This window comes from Mytilus galloprovincialis, chromosome 11 (genome assembly GCF_965363235.1).
Source record: "Mytilus galloprovincialis chromosome 11, xbMytGall1.hap1.1, whole genome shotgun sequence".
Classification (NCBI taxonomy): Eukaryota; Metazoa; Mollusca; class Bivalvia; order Mytilida; family Mytilidae; genus Mytilus; species Mytilus galloprovincialis.
The window spans coordinates 43,467,282-43,484,269 of NC_134848.1; the positions used below are offsets into that span (position 1 = coordinate 43,467,282).

General features: G+C 32.1%; 2 protein-coding genes across 2 annotated transcripts; both read right to left on the reverse strand.

Annotated features, from left to right (window-relative positions):
* Positions 1–8,200: 8,200 nt before the first annotated feature.
* On the reverse strand, positions 8,201–9,790 carry LOC143050757 (uncharacterized). Its single transcript, XM_076223876.1, has 2 exons — positions 9,757–9,790; positions 8,201–9,433 (listed from the first exon to the last, which is right to left on the reverse strand). Exons 1-2 carry the CDS (start codon positions 9,788–9,790, stop codon positions 8,622–8,624), a joined length of 846 nt encoding a protein of 281 aa, XP_076079991.1. The 3' UTR covers positions 8,201–8,621.
* Positions 9,791–12,277: 2,487 nt separating this feature from the next.
* LOC143052216 (uncharacterized) lies at positions 12,278–16,703 on the reverse strand. Its single transcript, XM_076225206.1, has 5 exons — positions 16,672–16,703; positions 14,851–14,947; positions 14,049–14,229; positions 13,314–13,399; positions 12,278–12,732 (listed from the first exon to the last, which is right to left on the reverse strand). The coding sequence occupies exons 3-5, from the start codon at positions 14,225–14,227 to the stop codon at positions 12,437–12,439; spliced, it is 561 nt and encodes a 186-aa protein (XP_076081321.1). The 5' UTR covers positions 14,228–14,229; positions 14,851–14,947; positions 16,672–16,703; the 3' UTR covers positions 12,278–12,436.
* Between the last annotated feature and the right edge of the window lie 285 nt (positions 16,704–16,988).

Below are 16,988 nucleotides of genomic sequence, written 5' to 3' on the forward strand. Positions count from 1 at the left end.
TCCAATTGCACGAGTTCTTAATCTAAGTATATCTATATTTATGTTAACAGCCTGCCTCTTTAATGAAATCATATAATTGAGTTAGAAAATAAAAGGACAGACTCCTTTGTAACACTGAAATATTACGTCTAATCTAAACAATATTTCAGTAGTGTAGATTTCTTATGCCTATTATTGAGACAAATATATGTATCCATTTGTCTGGCTTGCGCAAGTTATGTTGTCTTTAATGTTTACATTTGTCGAATTTCACTTAGGCTTATAATTTTATTGGTACAGTACCAAATAACCATTCTGGAATTTGAGTTTTGAGTTTTGTTTTTAAGTTATTGTTACCATTTGACCAGTACCTCTACTTGTACAACGTAAGCTCTCGAAGCTGGCAGAAAAAACTGTTATGTTTTCATCAAAATTTAGCTGGTATGAAACAGTGTAATCGTTTAAAATTCAGAAAAGATTCTCTCTTGTAACTATCTATGAGTCCTTGTATTAGTACTGCATTACGTTTGGTCATTTTTGGTTATATCACCTCTTCAACAATTTGATTTTCATCAGCATAAATGAAGAAACAACCATTTCGGGGGTCTTCTTGTAGCTTGTTGACCTCGGGTGTGTGAGAACGTGGGTTCATCATCATCATCATCATCATCATCATCATCATCATCATCATCATCATCATCATCATCATCATCATCATCATCATCATCATCATCATCATCATCATCATCATCATCATCATCATCATCATCCTCCTCATCCTCGTCCTCCTCATCCTCCTCATCCTCGTCATCGTCATCCTCCTCATCCTCGTCATCGTCATCCTCCTCGTCATCATCATCGTCATCGTCATCGTCATCGTCATCATCATCGTCATCGTCATCGTCATCGTCATCGTCATCGTCGTCGTCATCGTCGTCGTCATCATCGTCGTCATCATCGTCGTCGTCATCGTCGTCGTCATCGTCGTCGTCGTCATCGTCATCGTCATCGTCATCTTCTTCATCATCATCATCATCATCATCATCATCATGCGCATGATCCTGTAGACGGGACTGGTATTTCTGATTTTGTGGTTCCCTCATTATTGTTTGTTATTTTGATTTACATCTTCAAGCTTCTTTTGAGAGCATTAACACTTGAGAATAAAAGGACAAAATAAAACTGTTGTACACAGTGTACAAAATACTCCTGAAATCAATGTGTTGTCACAACAATGCGGCCTTGCCATTAACAAAATTACGCGGTCACATTAGACGTTTTGTTAGGATAATGCATTTAGTTGTCTATGTTTTAAAGAACGCATGCTCCTCCCATATATATGATTTAAGTTTAGTGAGTATGCAATTTAAAAATCGGAACTTGTAGTTATTAATAGTGTACTATTTTATTAAATGTCCGAATCATAAATACATACTTTGTTTTTTTCAACATTATTGTAATATTTTTGAGGGACAAGTAATAACGATAACTTGCTATAATAATTTTGTCGCTTTTTTTGGTGAAATATCTAATAAAAATTCTACTTTGGTTTTTTTTTAATGATAATTCAATAAAATATGCATGCATTATTTGTTATTGAACAAAATAAGGAAATATATACAAAAGTAGAGTCATGTGGAAAAGTAGTTATTTCGAAAAAAAAGGGTTATAAACTTGAATTTGCTTGACTACCTTGCGCCAATTCTGAAATCAACGTTAAAAGATGTTGAACCAATTTGCAATGTTTTCATCGGTTATTTATAAATCATTTCCCGTCATTTACTGTTTTGTGGTTAATTTGATTTCAATAAGATAACAATGAGTTGAACATATATCTCGATGTAAATACCGTTTTAAGTTATTAAGAGTGTTAATGCATGTTGTTATGGTTTGAAGTAAAAAATATTGTTTTAGCAATGAAGATTACACAAACGTTGAATGTTATGAATATTAACCATAAAGACAGTAAAAGGAGATCAATAATGTCTTAGAATTTGTATAATGCTTAACTACTTGCAACACGGGTTTTAATTGATATGCCTGTATTGATGTATTTTTGAATCTTCTGCATTTGGACCAACTAGATGTTGTCACAAGAAATTAAAAGTTCAACACAAAATTTTTCAATTTAAACGACGTAAATCTTTTGAATGCGACCTTGCCTTTAAAAAAAATTACGAGGCCACATGAAATAGTTTGTTATATTAATGCATTAAGTATATGTTTTTAAAGAACGCATCCTTCCTACATATAATTTAATATAGGTCATGTTAGTTGGCAGATATTTCTGTTGGAAGAGCGCATGGATGTTGATCAATAAGGTAAAATTATTGCTACAGTGTAAAACGAGTACTTTAGGATCTGTACATAGTGTCTTTTTGTTGTTGGGATGTACAAGTCCCCGGCCAAGTCCACTCTGTGTTTTTGTTAAACATGTTGAATATATTTCTATTGGTATACATCTGATGAGTTAAGCCTTTTTCAACTGATTTTCATAGTTTATTATTATGTTATACCGTAACACCACTGTCCCAGGGAGGGGATCCGGCTAAAATGTTTAACCCCACCACATGATGTATGTATGTGCTTGTCCCAAGTCAGCAGCCTGTAATTAATTGGCTGTCGGTTGTTGATGTGTTACATATTTTTTTTCCTTAATTTGTTGTACAAAGATTATCGGTTAGTTTTCCTGTTTGAATTATTTTACATTTGTCATTTCGGGGCCGTTTATACCTGACTATGCGGTATCGAATTTGCTCATTATTGAAGCCGTACGGTTACCTATAAAAAGACTTCATTTAGCAGTCAGAGAAAAACATGACCATGTGCAATGCCAAGAGAAAGTGCATATGTATAAAAAATATTAGTAATAATAAGAACAATATTCAAAAATATAATTACAGTGTTGAATTGGTAACCTTTTAGAATAAGTTTATTTAAAGGATCAATAAGTTTCTAAGGATCGTTTCTAAATTTCCGGGCACGGTAAACAACATCTCCCTAAAAATGAAAATGTGCTACCCCTTTTGAAATAAGTTTTCTACAGGTCCAACCAAACATGAAAACTATACTTTTATATCTATGGAGGAAATAAGTAACGGTTTTAAGTAATTTGTGGAAAATTAATCCCAACTTAATAATTTACCAGTAATACATCGATTACGTTCATCAAAATCGAAAACGTCAAAACAGACACGGGCATATCGAATGAGTTGTGATATATAAACACCGTAAGATAGTGCCAAAGGAACAACACTACCCAAAAAAGAAAAATTGACAATAGGGAAAGAAAAATCGTCCCTTTTGTCTAAATTTTAGCGTGAAAAACTGAAATATCTAAATCTAGGTAAGGACAGTTATAACCGATAATATTTGATTTATTTAAAGTAAGTTCCTTTGGGTAAATGTCGGAAGTATATTCAGAAAATTCTTGATTATTTAACGAGAAATGTAATCAAGATAACGGTAAGTGTTGTTGAATTTATCAACTAACTGCAATTTACTGAGTTTGGTCATAAACTGTGATTGATAACAGTAAAAAAAACCGAATCTGCTATTCAAGGGTCGCAATTAGTGCTCATAAGAATACCTACAACCTGTCTATAAACTTCGTTGCCAAAACGTACATCCATATTATCAAGGAGAAAATTAACAGCTTCAATCATCTTATAACACTTCCAGTAAGTATATCTAGTATATTTACATTTCTCATTAGAGAAATGAGTTGCAGCAAATATGTTTCCATTCAGATTTACCAAACGACCATTTAATTAAAAATAGAAAACCTTTCTGTGATAAGATTGTGTGGAAGTGTAGTGTAAAGAACTGAAAAGTCATAACTCTCAACTGAATCAAAAGGACCATCAAAAGCACGTAAGTTATCTAAAACATCCAAATATTTGTAAACACTAAAAAGATAGTTAATTCCACTATTTTCATGTATTTCATTACAAAAGTTAATGATAAAGTTTTTGGTAGTAGTTTAGGAACTAGTTAAAAGCACTGAAAGATTAGTTGTAGAACACTTACTAGAAGCCGAGATGAAACGATATGTTACTGCTTTTTTTGTTCCTGTAGTTTAGGTAACAAATACATGTACATAGTAGGGACCTTCAAATGTTCACAAGATACCTTAAGCTGTGATGTTGTTGAGACATGTTTGTGTACTATATGACTCTCCGGAGCAACCGGACCTGAATTTAGATGAATTAATAATTTCATTCTTAAGAACTTCCGTGTAGTATTTACGGCATACAGTTGGGTGCAGACCAAGCATTACATGTAAACGGGCCTAAAAAGTGAACGCGGCGTTTACTCGCGTGCACTTCATGTAAACGTCACGTTAACTCTGCGTTTACTCCGAAATTTTAGTAGACATAAATAGTAAACGGGCGTTTACTTTCGCGTTTACCTCCGCGTTAACGCGAAAACCGCGCGTCTTCTAATCTTGTAAAGAGTAAACGGGCGTTTACTTTCGCGTTTACTTCGCGTTAACGCGAAAAAGGCGTGTCTTCTATCTTTAAAAAAAAAGTAAACGCCCGTTTACTGTTTGTAGTAAACGCGCGTTAACGCAGATTGTCCTCGTATCCTGGATACACTGACCTAATATATCACATGATAAGATACATTAAAATATCCATCTGTCCATTTTCGATCAACATATTGGCAATTGTATTTAATGAAATGAGACCTCTTTAATTAATTTATTGAAAATTAATCATTGCATATAAGAACAAAATGGAAATTCTTTCTGGAACTGTAAAACCTACAAGACTTTCAGTTTACATTCGTGAGAGGATATTAAGTTTTGGAATATTTAATTTTGGCATATTTATTTTTAAATATGCCGGTTTAACTGTGAGTCGATATTTGTACATGTAAATTTTGAACAGAAAAAAAAGAAAATCCGCTGTTGAAATTTTTTGGAACTGACTATTTTTGCAATTAATAAATGTTTATATTTCTAATAAAAAGTGTCTTTTAATGTTAGGGTTCAAAACCCATATACGTAAAATATTAAGTCATTTTAACAACATAAACAAATGTACAAATGCACACGGCGATTATTTTATAATATACACAATTAGTTAACGCGAAAAGTAAACGCCTGTTTACTTTCAAGTGCGCATAAAAATACAATTGAGAAATCTGTAGTAAACGCCCGTAAAAGTAAACGGGCGTTTACTACGTATTTTACGTAAATTAAACTTGTGAAATCTGAAGTAAACGGGCGTTTACTACTGACTAAACGGACACATAGTAAACGCGCCTTTACTCGAGTAGACATTAGAAATTTCCGTTTTGACCGCGTTAACGTAAATGAAGTAAACGGGCGTTTACTAGTAAACGCGAAATTTATAGTTAACTAACGAAAAATGTGCACGCCGCGTTAACTTGCGTTTACTTTATGTAATGCTTGTTCTGCACCCAACTGTACCACCGCCACAGTGTTGGCTGCTTTGTCGACTGATACAAACACAAACCGCTTTGAAAAATCTTGAAGATTATTTCTTATTCTATAAATAGGCTTATAATGTACTTTTATTATTTATTTCTGAATTATTTTCGAAATGTGTTATTCGAAAATCCATTACATTCATACATTTATCTAAATTAGAATCAAGAGATTTTTTATCAGATTTTTCATGTTTACAACAATTTTAACAATACGAGGAAAGAGCGTCTCTTGTGACCTGACGACACTGTTTTATATCTATTTTAGATGGAGGCCGATATTTTGATCCTTTTTTCAAATTTTTTTTAACCTCTCTGTGTTGGACGAAATTGAGTCCTCCATACTAACATATGCGTTGTTTGTTATTAAACAATATAAGGAAATAAAACGTAGGGTTACCGTACTGGAAAATGAGATATTTCGAAAAAAAGCGTTATAAACTGGAATTTGCTTGAACACATCACAATAATTCTTAGCAACGTTGAAAGATGTTGGGCCGAATTTGCAATGTTTTAACTGTTTATGAACTACTCAATTCCCGTTATTTACTGTTTTGTGTTTGTTTGATTTGATTTACATTGAATACACATGGTGGTGGTTTCAAGCACAGTCTACATTACCTAAACGTGCTGGATCGAAAACAATGTATTGTGCATATGTATCAATGAACATCCCGATTAAGATATTAAGATACTAATAGTGTTTATATTTTGAATAGAAATTCTTTTTCAAACCATGCATAATCTTTCTGATAATTATCTAATAATAATTTGTCATTATTACATGTGAAATGACAGGTATTTTAAATAGTTTTGTAGTATTATATTTTCTGAATCTTCTTTTATATAACTTTAATTTGATTAAGGATGTACACTTCTGAGGAGCCAAATTTTTCCTCTGTTAATTTTTTTAAATGGTCATTATATTTTGGAAGATAAGTGTTTTCTGAAGTGAATTCATAAAAAAAAATCATAGGCTAATGCGCTTTTTAAGAAACTATGGCCATCTGAAAAAGGACAATTTACAGAGTATGAGAAAAATGCTAATTTCCAACAAAAATAGCAATATATGTATTTTTTCAAAATCTATCTGATAAAAACTCATTTTGGATGTTTTATCTTTTTAATACCTTGTATAATAGACAAGAAATCATAAAACACATAAAATAAAAGCATACAAAAAAAAATTTATAACCTTTTTCACCCCCCAAAATCTGAGATTTCCCACCAAAACAGACCTAAATTCCAACATTTACACAAAAAATAGCACACTTCCTCTGTTGAACTTTTTTCCACAGTTAATTTGCACTTAAGCATATATAAACTAAACATTTTAAGCCCAGAAACATTAGGGGTTAATGTGCATTAAAAAAAGTTTTATGTCATTTACTATCCCCACCCCACCCTAAAAATCTCATTTCCAATAAAACAGCAAAATATGGATTTTTCAAAAACTGTCTAATACATACTTATTTTGGGGGTTTCATCCTTTTAATAATCTGTCTCAAAGACAAAAAATCATAAAACACACAGTATAAAAACATACAAAAATAATTTTTTTATAACTTTTCACCCCAAAAATCAGAAATTTTCCACCAAAAACAGGCCTTAATTCCAACATTTACATAAAAAATGGCACACTTCCTCTGTTACAATTTTTTCCACAGTAAAAATGCAGTTAAGAATAGATAAACTAAACATTTTAAGCCAAAAAACATTAGGGGTTAGTGCACATTAAAAAAAGTTCTCAGTTGTTTACTATCCCCACCACGCCCAAAACATCACATTTCTAACAAAAAAGCAATATATGGATTTTTTTTCAAAAAAAATATAATAATAACCCAATTTGGGTGTTATCTTTTTGAAACCTTGTTTCATGATCAAAAATCATATAACACACAGTATAATAACATACAAAAAATCTTTTATATCATTTTACACCCCAACAAATCTATTAACGTTTTTTCACCTTAACAAGCCTAGATTCCAACATTTACACAAAAAATGGAACCCTTCCTCTGTTTAACTTTTTTTTCACAATAAAAATGCAGTTGAAAGCATAATTACACTTAACATTTTAAACAATTAGATATGGGTTAGTGTGCATTTTAAAAAGTTTCATGTTATTTACTATCCTCACCCTGCCCCAAAAATCTCATGAAAACTTTTTTTCATCTCATGCTGTGCAAATACAGCAGGTCGACTAATTATGTGTTATTAGATTAGTTAATAATTTTCAGATAAGATAGATATTTTTATTCTGAAACTCCCCCATTAAAGATATTTGTCAATTTGTCATATTTATTTCGGTTTCAAGCCCAAAAATAGCCAAAGTTTTAAATTCAAGGGAAATAATCCCAAATAGACAGAAATATTTTTGAAAAATATTAATACCTTGTTTACATTTACAGAAAGCCTAAATAAAGATATAAAACAACAATAAAATGCAACACTGTCATTTTATTTAAAAAAAATATTTTTATATCTAAAATCAAAGATTTTTCAAGAAAACAAACCAAGACATTGACCTTTGACCTACAAGGTTATACAAGAATTATGACACACCCTCTGTTGATTTATATACATGTCAAGTATAAACACTGAAAGCATAAGGGTTTTCAGTTATAGAGCATACAAGATCTTTACCATAAGACATGGGTTTCTGAAATGTAAATTAATTTAGTTAGTTTTTGACCTTTGACCTATAAAGTTGAATTAAATTATGGAACACTCTCTGATGTTGGTTATTATTGCACTTACAGACAGATGAACATATTTTTTTATACAAATATAATGAACAGATCAATACATTATTCTAATTTAGAATCTAAACAATATAAGCACAGTAACCTTTCATGTTATGATGTACAGATATTTTTATAAGGCCAAATATAAATATAAGTGTGGTTCCAATTAGCTCATGAAAACAGATTCTCTATTTTCTATATGCTTTGTTGTAAAATTAACACACACATTATGCTTTTATTGAATTTATTTTACATTGGGTTAATACAATTTTAGTGGTAGTGAATACTTCTTATGGAAATTCAGAATTTTCAAAAAAAGGTTCTAGGGTCACAATAGATAAAAGTATTTTACAAAGATTGACAAACACAAAATATTGATAATATCAGTCTGTTGCAGTTAATGAATAAGTTGATTGTAAATACATATGTAGTTATAGTAGATTAACTTTCAATTAAGTGTTCTGAAATATACTTGGAAACAGCATGGATTATTTTAGAAGATTTTGTTACTCTTGGTCCTTTGCCACATTCCTCAGAAAAAAGTTGTTGTAATTCATTCTCCTGACTTCTTGAAAATGCTATTAGAAGTGAAGCCTTATTAAGGTTCGAAGCCGCAATTTTCCGTGCCATTCCAATGCTTAACACTTTATTGTCAACAAATTCCAGTAGTGAAGGTAGATTTAACTTGCATGAAGCTGATTGGTCAAAGGAATGGAATGCTGCTGGAACAGTAAAAGTTGCAGAAGAAAATTTGGCATCAGTAAAGTCAATTTTGGATGATTCCATAAGTTTTTGAAGGAAAGTCACATCCTGTAGTGCATCATGTGCAGCATAATCACAGTTCAGTAGAGTTTTGAGTAAATTTATATGTGAGAAAGATTTGAGGTCTGGGTTATTAATTTTGAAGAGAAGTCTGGTGTCCAAGAATCCTCGAATATGTGTATTTAGAATGTTGGATTTTCCAATACATTTTAAAGTATTGATCATTACATGACAATCAAATGTTTTAATGTTATGACCTCCAAGGTATATATTATCACCTTCTCCTTTGATGAACTTGAAAAAATCTTCCATGGCCTTAGAAATAGAAAGAGAGTCAACAGGTTTCCCTTGATGAAACACTCTGCCATTCCTTACTGTAATGCCAGTTATATCACTAGCTTGATTTGTTATTGGAATCTTTGGAGTTACGTAACAGCTCCAATGATTGTCCCCACTGACAGCAGCTATTTGAGTGATGTGTGAGTCACGTGCTGTAAAAAAAGAATAAAAAGAACTTTAAAGCAAATAGAATTGTGATTGTTCCTCTATCAAATGTTGTATTTGAAAAGAGACATTTTAATAGAGAATAGTAGTGCATAGTTCACTGATGCCCCATTCCCACTATCATTTCTTTAATTTGGCATTTAATTTTCAAAAAAAGGTTCTAGGGTCACAATAGATAAAAGTATTTTACAAAGATTGACAAACACAAAATATTGATAATATCAGTCTGTTGCAGTTAATGAATAAGTTGATTGTAAATACATATGTAGTTATAGTAGATTAACTTTCAATTAAGTGTTCTGAAATATACCTTCTCCTTTGATGAACTTGAAAAAATCTTCCATGGCCTTAGAAATAGAAAGAGAGTCAACAGGTTTCCCTTGATGAAACACCCTGCCATTCCTTACTGTAATGCCAGTTATATCACTAGCTTGATTTGTTATTGGAATCTTTGGAGTTACGCAACAGCTCCAATGATTGTCCCCACTGACAGCAGCTATTTGAGTGATGTGTGAGTCACGTGCTGTAAAAAAAGAATAAAAAGAACTTTAAAGCAAATAGAATTGTGATTGTTCCTCTATCAAATGTTGTATTTGAAAAGAGACATTTTAATAGAGAATAGTAGTGCATAGTGCACTGATGCCCCATTCCCACTATCATTTCTTTAATTTGGCATTTAATTTAGAAAGATCATATCATAGGCCACATATGTACTAAATTTCAGGTAGATTAGACTTCAAATTCAGCATAAATTGTATGACCAAAAACTTTAACAAAACTTTAACCTGACACAGGATGGATAAACATACAGATTGAAAGACGCACAGACTGAAAAACATAATGCCCTTCTACTATTGTTAGTTCTAGATAACAATGTGACTGTTACAGTGTGTTCAAGCTGTTTTTAAAAGTATACTTTTTTTAATTGTTTGTGTTGTTCTTGCTAATCATGCACCAAAGATAATGGATTTGCTCTTTAATGATTATTGAAATTGTTATTTAGTTAAAAGTTTTGCATGAAAGCACATTTCTCACTACATATATAATATATATGATTATGTCAATATTAACAAATTTTAGGCAATGTTTTTCTATCAGTTTCATTTTTTGTATCAGTCAATAATCACTTATTTTTTAAAACTTGTTCATGTTGATTGCATGTACAAATGTTGCATATTAAAGATGAAATAATGAAAGGTTAATTAAAGACTTGAAAACTATACCAACACTGATCTCTTATTATTTAAATATGAATTATATGTTTACCTAAACTTGTAGTTTCAAAGTCAAAGCATACAAGTTTTGCTGTCTCCTGAATATGGCAGTGTTCTATAGGTGGAGATGGTGCAGAGGGAATCTCTGTAATGTCTTGGTGGTCCTGGAAATCAATTGCGCTACTGTAACTTAGGCCCTCGCACAATTCTTTTACAGTATTTTTCTTTATTCTGAAAAAGCAATAATTTTTGAATTTCACATGATAAAATAAAAAAATATATATAATGGACAACATATTGTTATTAGTCTGTTTCTGAATCTTTCTTCCATAGAATTTTGTTAGTTTATTAACACATGTTACAAGCAGATGCTTCACCAAAATTAATTTGTATTTTGCACAAACTTGGACCAGCATAAGGAAGTGTGCATACATTGCCTGATGTTAACAAAAATTATATGTGAGCATAGTTTGATGCCGCCAACAATGAGTTGAAAGAATTAATGCAAAAAATTATAAAGAATATATTTTTTTTATTTTCAAAATGACTAGGGCAATTGCATATAATTTTTTTAATAGTTCTTTTTTTTACATGGTATAATGGCTCATTTAAAGTGCCAAGACAGCCAAATAAATAGTGACACTAACCGACACACAATTTATTCTTCTCCTATGAGCAATGACTTTATGAGGTAACTGATCTATTATTGGCTCAGAAGAAAATACACAGTTAAAAAATGGAATGTATTGTGTTTATTTGGGGTTTGCAGAAGTGCATTATCTCAGCTGGATCCGTCTGATTTTTTCTTTCCGTGTGACACTAATTGCCTTCGTTTTTCTTGCTTGGATATCTCTTAAAATAGCCAACCGCTTTGTATGGACACCTGGAGATAAACCTATTTTTTTGTTGACCTGAAAAAATAATATAGTAATAAGTATTTTCACTTAAATTTAAACAGACTAACATACTAAATTTAACCATATAATTTAAGTTCTAACAATTAATTTGAAAAACAGTAAGCACACATAGTCAATATATTTGCTTTTAAAAAAAAAGACTTTTGTCTGCTCCTTGTTTATTTTATAAGCTACAATTAAACTCTGTTTGAGCTTCTTATTTGTTGTTTTCGTTTTTTTTAGTTCTTTTAACTTGTTCCTTCTTTGTCATATGATTCCTAAATTTTCCTATGGTTTGTCTGTCTAAGTGTGATTCTTGACAAGTGCTTAAAAGTAGCAAACAATAAAGTTTTAAACAAAAATAAATCAAATAGCATACGGTACCTTGAGTAAATAGGATTGTCCTTCATTTTTCTGTGCAACAGATGCCGCTACTCTTATGTTTAGACTGGAGGAACCACTGTAAAAATGTGCCTTTGGTGCTTTGGATGCCACACTTTTGTTGAAACTTTCATTCCCCTGTGTGCTTCCTAGATTGGACAGCTTGCTGCTTTGTGTTTTGTATCCTTTCATAAGGTCCATCAATGCATTTTGTAGAGGAATGTCTTTCAAGGGTTTCCAAATGGTAGAGATGTATATTTCTTTGATGGATCTTCAACGTGTGAACACCATGTTTTTTCACAAAAAGTGTGGTCACCAAATGGATGTCTCCCCACAGCTTCCAGACCATTCTCAACACCATCAGGGTCATTCTGGTTTTGGCACAGCATATAATTTAAACAATTTAAGAAGTATTTGATTATTTTCTGATTTAATTTTTTATGTTTCTGTCCAAGACTGTACAGTGAGTTGGCAATATTTTTTTTTGACGTGATTTCGATCAGACATTTTTCTTTATATTGGGGTTTACTTTTTTTCTCAGTCTTGCAATGGTTGTGGTGTCATCATCAGCTATAATAGTACCAACAGTGATACCACTGTTTTTTATATTCTGGACCATTTCAACTACCATATCCTGCTCCATAGCTTTTGAGCTACCATCCCAATTTAGTCGACAGTCATGCATTTTTGCCTTATTTCCCTTTCTGTTAGCTTCATCACAGGTTATGCAAAATTTGCTGCGAACACTGTAACCTATTATCTTTCCAGTTTCTGCACCAATCATGGAACAGTGTCCTGGAAAATAAAAAGTTTGATTTTCTATTTTGTAGCAATGTAACAAGTTAAGGAAGAGTTGTGCTTACAAGATCTATTGCCATATATTGTGATATTTAAACTAAGTAAGTTCAATTATCTCCCTTGAAAAAATTCTGACCAGAAATATCCTCCTTCAAACACATTCTCAGGTTGTGTTCTACAACTGTGTAATGTTTCATCAATATTGACCCATCCATTAAGGAGGAGCTGTGCTTACAAGACATATGGACAGATGGAAGGACAAACAGACAGACACAGACAAAGAGATGGGGTGATTCCTATATACCACCCCAAAAAGACCCCCCCTTTTTTGTTTTTATGGGGGTTTAATGATATAGTAAGATAATTTGGCTGCCTATTATTGTTATAATATAATGTTTAATGTTTCTGCGATGCAATTCTTATTCTAAGAAGATGTGGTATGAGTGGCAATGAGACAACTCTCCGTCCAAGTTTATTTTGTTTATTTTGAGAACAGAAATAAATATTTTTGTTTGCTTTTTAAAAAATATCAATCCATGAAGATTAAAGTTGAAGATTTTCTTTATTGATGACTATACCTGAAAGACTGTCATATGACCTGCCACTTCCTCTTTTCTGCCAGGCTCCATCGACACTCACAATCAATTCATCACTATCAGATTTACTGAAAAAACAAAACAAAGATAGAAACTAGAGCTGTAATAGAAACATCCAGATTTACCATTTTCTTGCTAAATAATGATTCGTCTCAACTTAAGGAATTCAAACATAATGCAAAATCATTTATGGCCTACATGTACTACCCTTGTGTTTGATTATCTCCCTTTTATCATTTGGAATTGACAGGGTTTATCTTGGTTCATTAACATTTGTATTGTTTACTTTTTTGTATGCATTACCTGAAAGACTGAAGCTTATTAATTCAGCAATTTAGATTTTTTTAAAACCACTTTTTCATAGTTCAGATTTCTCAATAAAATAGGGGGGAACTCCTATTCCTTTTGACAAACATTGGTTTTGTACGGTAGAAATCTATTTTTTTTAATGACATGCCTGTCTTACCTTTCTTTTAGAGAGGGTAGATTTTTGTCAAGGGCAATAATAATGTTCGAAATCACACACAGAATATAACGTTACTGTAACACGGCATAATTGTATTCTTATATTTTTACGTCCTATGCTTATGACGTTACATGTACCTTCAGTCTTCAATACAAATTCATATTGTTTACATGTCTTTGTTTATATACATGCAGTTTAATCACAACCACAATACGATAAATAAATTTCAGCTAGATCATATATGCACCTACTTCTTTGAAATATCAAGTTCTTCAGATAGACATAGAGCCATGGTGCTCTCTGCTACAGTCTCTATAGCACCCCCTGATTCCTTCTGCCTTGCACATAGTAATGTATTACTCACAGGTGGTATATTAAGAGCTGTGAGGAATGTGTTGACTTGTCTTCCTCCAATACCAGTATGCACCATAGCTAAAATTATAAAGAGAAAATTTAACATTGAAAGTCTTAATTTGTAATAGCAGTATAGAAAATAAACAATTCTGAATATTGATAAATAATACTAAGCATGTTTAATTTCACAAATTTTTATCAATATTATGTATTACTATAACAGGAGAAGTTGCATTTTGTGACAAAAATATAGTGTAAAATTGAATGTAAGTTCTTTATACATGTACTGCAATAATAACTTAATTGAATTAATTATAATAATTAAAATCTTGCATAAATTTTTGAATTTACAGTTAATTACGGATCCAGAAATTTAAGAGGCGGGGGGGGGGGGGGGGGGGGTGGTTGCACTGATTGCCATTTAAGGGGTCCCCGACAGTCATGCTCCAGTAGTTCTCTATATAATCAACCAATTTTTTCCCAAAAAAGGGGGGAGGCTGGGCCACTTGCCCCTGTCTAAATCAGCATCTGACAATTAAGTAAGCATATAAATATTCAATATAAACATTATGTACATATCCCAAGTCACAATCACCCTGTAATTAAGACATTTTTAAAAGGGGGAATAATGATTTACTCAGTTAGCATTTGCGAAATTGTGTTTAGACTTTAGACACAGTCATTGTTCACTAAAAATACCTGTAGCTAATTTGGTGTTGGCATCCCATATCTTGTTATGTCTTTTCCCAGTTGCAACATTGTTTATGTGAAGACATCTGGTATGATAACATGGTATCTGAAATGTTAAGAAAAAATATTCTTACAAATTCATTATAATTTAATGTAATGCAATATGTACTTACTACATGCAGTGTGTTTTATACATTCAACAGTAAAAACAATGTTTGTCGATGCAGATTGTGTATGCTATTGGGAGTAAAATGATTGTTATTACTTTTTACTTGTAAGCTTTACAGAATTAAGCGATTGACTAAGAGTCATTTTGTTTCTATTACCTGACATCAGCCCCCATAAGCCGTGTTTGTCCATTTTCAATTAAGCACTATCTTTAATAGTTTAAATGTATCTTTAAATTAACCTAAACGATTTGTTTTATGTTCTTTTTTGTACATCAATATATAAGTATACAAAAAAATAAGTGACTGCAAAAAAAGATTGATAGTTTTCCAAATTATTATCACCAGCTTTATTGAATCCGGGTTTGTTCGCCCTGATTCATGTTCACCCTGATACCTGTTCGTCCAGGGTCCATTCACCTGGATTTTTATTTTTTTCTAATTGTTGTCTAGTTGCATTGATTGAAGTATTTGAACAAAATATGTTAAAGTTTGTTGAAAAATTGACAGAATATTTATATTGCCGCAATCAATTGTTTTTATTAATTTCAAGCTGAATATTTTATCAAAACAAAACGTTTGTTTTTATTATTAATCCATCAAAAGACAAGTATCACAATAATCAGTGATCCGAATTATTTTTTCTTTGAACAATTAATGATCCTAAACAAGCAATAAACTCTTAAATATTGCAATGTTCCCATAAATGTCAAGAATATACAAGATATATACATGAATATACATGTACCATAGAAATATCTGAATAAATTTATTCAACTTCAATTCATATTAATATTTTTATAGTAGGGCAAACAGACTCTATGGGCGACCGAACTCAGAGCGAACGGACCTAGGGCGAACATGTCATTAGGGCGAAAGGTCCCGATACCAGCTTTATTTCACCGTCAATGTCCATTATTCAAGTTGGTTTATAATGCAGATTAGTTGTGTATTAAATACAAAACAAAAAAGTTTCCTGTAATAATCCTGTGTTTGGTAGAGTTGTTGATATTTTACAAATATTAAATCCTGGTGCAGTTCATTTGACAAATTGAATAGATGCATTATTTTAGTCACAGCTAGACCCAACCTTTATGGTCACTTAAAAAGATGAGATTCCACCATAACCAAGTATTAGGAAGCTACCATTTGATTTTTAGGGGAGGGGGCTAGGATAGAATTTGAAAAAGGCAACACAAGTGTCTTGATTAAAAAATTCAGAAGTGGAAAAAAAGAAGGATGAAATCTATAGAAAAAAAAAAGAGTAGGATATGAACATGATGAACAAATGAAAAAATCCCAAGATCATGAGAATGGATTTGTAAAAAATAACAAGGCAAGTCAGAGATTACAAATAAAAAAATGCAGGGCATTATAATTCATACTTCTCCTAAAAAAAATCAAATTCGTGTCCAAAAGAGAGGGGGCTGCTATGCTGAAAAATTCTAAAGATAAACGGTTCAACATTAAAAAAAAAATTGGGCAGCATATATATAACCACTAGAAAAACACATTTCTCATGATCACTTAAAGGTTGGTTGTTTAAAGTTTGTGAATTTGAAGAGAGAGAGCATGTGCAAAAGAAGGTGGGCAGTTCCCCTTATCCTAAAGGAACATCTTCTTCATACAAAGAGATAGAATATAAATGTCTGTGAATTTTTACCTTGATAATAGCTGACAATCCATATGTCACAATGCCAGATGCATGAGCCAACTGCAGAGGTAGTCCACACGTTTTGCAACCAGACAGACCCTCTGCAAGAACACCAAGTTCCACTATGCGTCTGCCCATAGACCAGGAAGTTTGTGTCGCAGTTGAAAACAACTGCTCTGCGACGTGTATGGGGGGGGGGGGGGGGGGGGGGGGGTTGCCATCATTCGGGGATGCATAAGAATGGTCCTTCAAAACGGAAAGAACCTTGCCATCTGTTGCACATCTTTCACTTCTCCGATCTACTAGACCCTGTAGAACCTTCCGTA